The following is a 6000-nucleotide window of genomic DNA, read 5'->3' as shown; positions in this document are numbered from 1 at the left end:
ATTTTCAACATCTGTGTCCCACTGAGAAAATGAACCTAGATAAATTAATGTCTTATTTGTTTGTATTCGGCATTAAAAACTTTGAAAGCTAGTTGGTTTAGAGTCTACTCTATCTCAGTCTAGAATAATGAATTGGTCCAGCCATTCTCAATATCATTTCCGAGACTGAAGTCAACATTTGATGAAGATGATGACATTTTCCTGCAATGGCCCTGTGTACTATACAGAACCATCAAATTACACTGTGCTTTAACGCCATCTGGCGGCCATGATAAACTATCAAAGGACAAGTACACTGACAAAACAACTGCTTGTGTCATCAAATGTGTATACGAAAAGACCAGAAAACCGAAACAACAAGTAAATAAACTGCTCGCGATGTGAGCTGTTTTATATTGTACAGATTAATCAAATACAGTACATCTATCCAGTAAATAAAGCGAGTATTTTAGGCAAGAAACTTCAAAAGTAACCGTTGGCAATTGGCAACACCACGCATGCGCAAAAGATGCAATATTACTAATATATCATTATCATCAATATCATTGTACCTCTTTGACAAAATTGGGGCACAGAAATATGATAAACTCACTGACTCCTGAGTAAACTACTGCAGTTTGACTTCATGTTAGCGAACACGGAGGTGTGTACGAGATAGACGTCTCGCCATAACACCTGACACAGACGTTTCCAGTAAAACCACATTTCCCAAAATGCACCACACGTTCTGGTGACATCCACGCTACGATGAGGTGAAGCGGTTGTTTTCGTCTTCACTGTTGTGATTAGCTGCCTGTAAATTGAGGTATAACGGCTGTCACATCGGAATTAACGCGGTGTCCCCGGCCGGTAGGGTATCCGTTTCCCTCTGGACTTACTGCCAGACTGAGGGTTTCATCCCCCGTTTCGTTTTCGGTGAGTTTATCGCCATGTTATCATCGGTTCCCACCAGGCTAATTGCGCGAAGGTCGCGCAGCCTGTCACCATGTAGTCGCGTGCTTCAGACCAGCGCAAGCGGTGCCGCATGCCAGGGTATCCGCGAGACACCGGCGGAGACCAACCGCAACCCAATCGTGTCCACGTCCCGTGTCTCCAGAAGGGGAATTTTGGCTGAGGACACGGCTGGTACCAGTGTCAAGCCGACGGTACAGTACCACCACCTCGCCCCTAGATGGCTGTCCAACCTGGAGAACCGCCGCAGCTCCTGGGCGGCTCTGGCCAACAGAGGGCGCAACAACAACCAGTACTGGGAAGGGAGCGGCCAGAGCGGCGGAGGTGAAGGCCAGGGAACAGGTGGAGGAGACAGGCGGACAGGATTGGCCTCTGCCGGTGTGCTGTCTGCTGCAGCCGTGGCCTTCTGCCTGAAGAAAGATTCTGATAACAAAGGTAGGCTTTGTTGATCAGCTGTCATTGTGCTTTCTGACTTGGTATAATTGTTTTGTCAATTATTGATAAGTCACTGACAAGTTTTATATTGAAAATATTGATAACAATCTTGAGGGCCATCAATTTTTTCAACAAAATTCATGAATCAAGTTCCATTGTTGTCAATTGAGTTAGGGAACTATTGGGGAATTGGATCTGGCTTCAATAGCACATCCCTAATTTGCTAACATGTACTCACGTTTTCTACATTCTTATCCTGTTATGTTTTCTGTATCTGTTTATGCTTTTGCAATATCAAGGTGATGCTCTACTGGAGGCAGCGAGGACCAATAACTCTCAAGATGTGGCCAGGTACACACACACACACACACACACACACACACACACACTGGTTGATGTAAATGTTCTGATATTGATGGCTGAAGTGGAGCTTTAGCCTTAGTATTCACACTGTTCCTGCTAAAGAGGAAAGGAGGAACGACCTGGGTGGATTTGTTCTTGTTAGCTCAAATTTCCAAAGATGCAGTATTTCCTCTTATCTCTATGTTTTAGTTAAAATCAGTAGGGAATCATCAATGTGTGATGTTGATATAACATCACTAACGTCACATGACGGACTGGTGACTCTTTTCCTGTAAGATGTTTAGGCTTTTTTGGCCACACAGCTCTTGTAAATAATCCAACATCTTCTTCTCTTCTCTAGTATTGTTATGATCTCATAAGCTCGTGTAAGTCACAGATCATCTGCTGGGGACAGTTTCTAGAACAGCCTGGATCATCTGCAGTTATGAAAGCCGTTAAATCACCTGTAGTTGTAAGTCCCATCAATAACCACCAGGTGGAAGAAGAGGACCATCTGTGTCTGAGGAGGAGGATGGATGTCACACTCCTACTGAAGATTTTCTTCTCCCAGATTGCATTACCTTTATTTATCTTTTCAAACTCACAAATTAAAACCCTTGCTCTGAGGCCTCAAACATAGTTCCAGACTTGTAAATTCCCCCACTGTGGGATAAATAAAGTTTATCTTATCTTATCGTATCTTTCCCTGCACACTCAGAGACAGTCAGACACCAGCTACCCAAAAAGCAGTATGCCAGAAGGGTGTGTGTACCTCTCCATGCATGTGTGCACTTTACAAAGCTCATAGCACTTCTTGGTCCCATCTGTTCTTCTGATAATACTTTAGTAACTATGAAAACAAACCTACATTGTGCCAATTAATATATTAGTACCTTTGGTTACATAAGGTACAGACAAACACATTGCACTTCATGTTGTGGATGGTTGGCTTTCCTGTCAGTCATGCCGCTTGCCTTTGGGCAATAGTCATGTTAATGTGTGTTAAATCTATGCTTATATGTGTACAGTGTGTCGTTGGGTATCTGTATCGGTGTATATGAGCGCAGAGTACATGTGCTTGTCCATGTGTGTCTCCATTTGCTGGCTTGGGTTACCTGTGCCCATGTGGCAGATGGTGAAGGTGAGAGTGCAGTGAGACAGTCAGCGAGACGGCCAGTCAGCAGATCACAGATGTGTTAAGTGCTTGGGTTTAGTTTATAGAAGTGGTAGAGTGTCGGGGTGTGTCTGCTGACAGGCAGTGGGGAGGATAGAGGTCTCGTTTTCACACAGGCTTCATAAAAGCAGTTGTACTACATCTGTGGTGAAACATTGTATAAATCTGAGACAGCATTTTGACACTGGATGGTGCATATTAAGTTGATGTGCTGTCATAAGACCCAGGCTTTATTTATCCATTGAAAAGGGTTCATGTCGGCTGATAACAATGTATTATATATGTACTCAAATTTTAGGGATGGAAGCTGCTGTTAGTTCATATTTTGTGCTTATATATATAGATATGGATATATAGATTTGCAAATGTTATTGATTACAATAGTTTATATGCCCCTTCCAGTTTTATTGCAGCTTAGCTTGTGAAACAGCGTTTTGTCACTGCAATTGTATAGCTCATAGTAAAACCCGCATTAAAGACACTTTTTTTGGTTGGTGAACCCATTCGTGAACAATAATATCCAAGAGCCATTAAAGATCAGGTTAAAATATACAGAAAATCTAACCAGAAATGGCTGAAATGTCATTCTAAGCATAGTGTCACTACTGCTTGTAGAGATGACAGCTCTGTGAGACACACCCTTTCCTCCTCATGGAGCGCAGTTCATCTACAATGCTTTTGCTTCCAATTCTGACATGTATTTTTTTTTGAGAAATGCAACAATGTCCCTTCTTTATCATAACCTTCTGGTAAAATTAAAGTAGTATGAGCTGCTCAGTTTGACTGAACTGAAACAGGTACTGCACCCTGAAGAGCTCGGATGAAGCTGTTGTGGTGAGCCCTTTTCTCTGCTCAGACCCTGATGCATGCAGACCAGGCAGTGAAAACAGAGCCAGAGAGCGCCTGAACCAGACAGAGGCCACTGTGTTGACTGTAAACACACACACTGTCTACCTGCTCAGTACAAGAGACGACAGACGGATCGCTTATACGCGCACACACACACTCACTCTTATAAGGACTGTGCCACTCCAGTACCTGATGTCATACCCTCGGGCAGAAAAGTCAACACACACCTGGCTTGCACACACATACACATTAAGTGGTCAAGGAGCAAGTGTGTGTGGCTTCAGATAAAGACAAAGATATCATGGGCTGCTTTCATGCTGGTGTGTCTAACAAGGCAGGTCACACAAGCAGCTGGCCAGCCTTATCTCTTGTTTTCAAATCTTCATTCTAACATCATTGTATCTCCATATATGTTAAAATACTAACAAAACAACGTTGTTACTAACATATTGATACCACTGCTATATGGATACTTGTTTCAGACACCTCCCACTATATGTTGATGTTAAATTATAACCACTTTTTGTTTCTTTTTCCCCATCAGGCTGTTAAAAGAGGGGGTCGACCCGAATTACCGCCACCGCCTGGGTTGGACCGCTCTCATGGTGGCTGCCATGAACCGACAGCACAGGTCTGTGTGTGTTTCATCCAACTAAACCCACTGAACAAATCATGTGTTTTACCGTTCTGAGATGCCCTCCCTGGTGAGCATATGTAACAGTAATGTAGTGTTGTGGTGTCGCGCAGCTGTCTGCATGAGTTAGCGTGTGAGCATATGTCATCCATGTCCCTGCTCTGGTTGTTACAGTAGGTCTTCAGAAGTGCAAAGTGCGACTTTCAGACTGACAGACGGTCTTTACCCGTTCCCCCATCTCTCTGTCCAACAAATTAAATTAGCCTCCTGGCCCCCAGAACACACACAACACAGAGAGGGGCCGAGGTTAAGGCCGGGCCAAATCCAATTTACAGGGCTTTTTTCTTTTTTCCTCCATCAGGACTGTGTGGTCACTTTTTTGTTTAAGGGCCTCATGTGTCCGTGAGAAGCATACTGTGACATTTGAATATGAAAATAGCTTAAAATGAGCTTACTTACACATCTCAGGGTTACAGCTGGTTACATAGTTTGAGTTAACGCGGCTAAAATGGGACAATTTTGAAGTGTGAGTATGAATGTGGCACGAAATGTGAGACGAATCAGACTTAGTTTTCAGGTTTTAGAGCATGTCATTTGTGTTAACTTGTTTTAGTTTCAGATTGTTGACTTTCTGCATTTTCTATTCATGTTCAAGTTACTGAAGTCTTGGTTCGGTTAATCGGTTAATAAGTTAAGTCATTAATAAAGAAAAAATGCCAAACATTTGCTGCATCCAGCACCCCAAAAAGTGAGAATTTGCTGCTTTTACACAATTTTGGACAAAACAAGCAATTTGGGTTCCTGGACATTTTGATGAGCATTGTTCACATGCCAATTTATAGGCAATACTCAATCAATCATAAAAATGATTGCAAGGTTAATCGTTAATGACTCTACTCACTGTCTGTAACTCGTTCTCAGAGACGAATACGATCACAAGCTTTGATTATTTCACTTTGTGGTGATGTTTGAGCTCCAGCATGTCTTTATGTTTAATGACGTGTGCTGAGTGATTGTTGCTGTGTCACACACTGATGTATGTAATGTGTTTTTGGACACAAATTTGATTGTATGTGTGTTTGTGTCTGTATGGACTGTCTGTGTGTGTGTGTGTGTGTGTGTGTGTGTGTGTGTGTGTGTGTGTGTGTGTGTGTGTGTGTGTGTGTCACTGTACTGTTTGTGTGTGTGTGTGTGTGTGTGTGTGTGTGTGTTATGAGTGCTATAACTCAGCGAGGCAGTGACACTCCTCTGTGTTTAATCCCGTCCTCCAACCCCCCAGTGAGCCGTCACTGCTGCAGGGAAGACAGAACATCGGTTCACACACATCAGTCACACACATCTCTCTCTCACACACACACGCTCATATCCAGTCACAAAATATCCACACACACACACAGATAAGGGGAGTTTATACGAAATATCTTACAGGCCAACTGCCTATTACTCAGTCACACACAACTTTATTTGCAGCCGTTAAGTGAAAACACAGGGAGCATTACTCATGGACAAGGTTCAGCCCGTAGCTAGAATGTCAGCATGGATCTTTATTGTTGAATTACTTCACCCCCTGCCTCACACTGTATTTATATTTTCCTGGACCAGAAGTGATAACTGT

At 43.0% G+C, this 6000-nt stretch overlaps 1 protein-coding gene across 1 annotated transcript in view; it reads left to right on the top strand.

Annotated features, from left to right (window-relative positions):
* Positions 1–929: 929 nt before the first annotated feature.
* clpb (ClpB family mitochondrial disaggregase) overlaps positions 930–6000 on the top strand; it is a 31218-nt gene continuing 26147 nt past the window's right edge. The window contains exons 1-3 of the mRNA XM_070905459.1: positions 930–1386; positions 1686–1737; positions 4296–4382. Of these exons, the coding sequence (XP_070761560.1) occupies positions 930–1386; positions 1686–1737; positions 4296–4382 (596 nt within the window). The remainder of the gene's footprint in view (positions 1387–1685; positions 1738–4295; positions 4383–6000) is intronic.

Source organism: Enoplosus armatus, chromosome 5, assembly GCF_043641665.1.
Source record: "Enoplosus armatus isolate fEnoArm2 chromosome 5, fEnoArm2.hap1, whole genome shotgun sequence".
NCBI lineage: Eukaryota > Metazoa > Chordata > Actinopteri > Centrarchiformes > Enoplosidae > Enoplosus > Enoplosus armatus.
The sequence above is the reverse complement of the archived record's forward strand: the minus strand, read 5'-3'. Positions and strand labels throughout refer to the sequence as shown.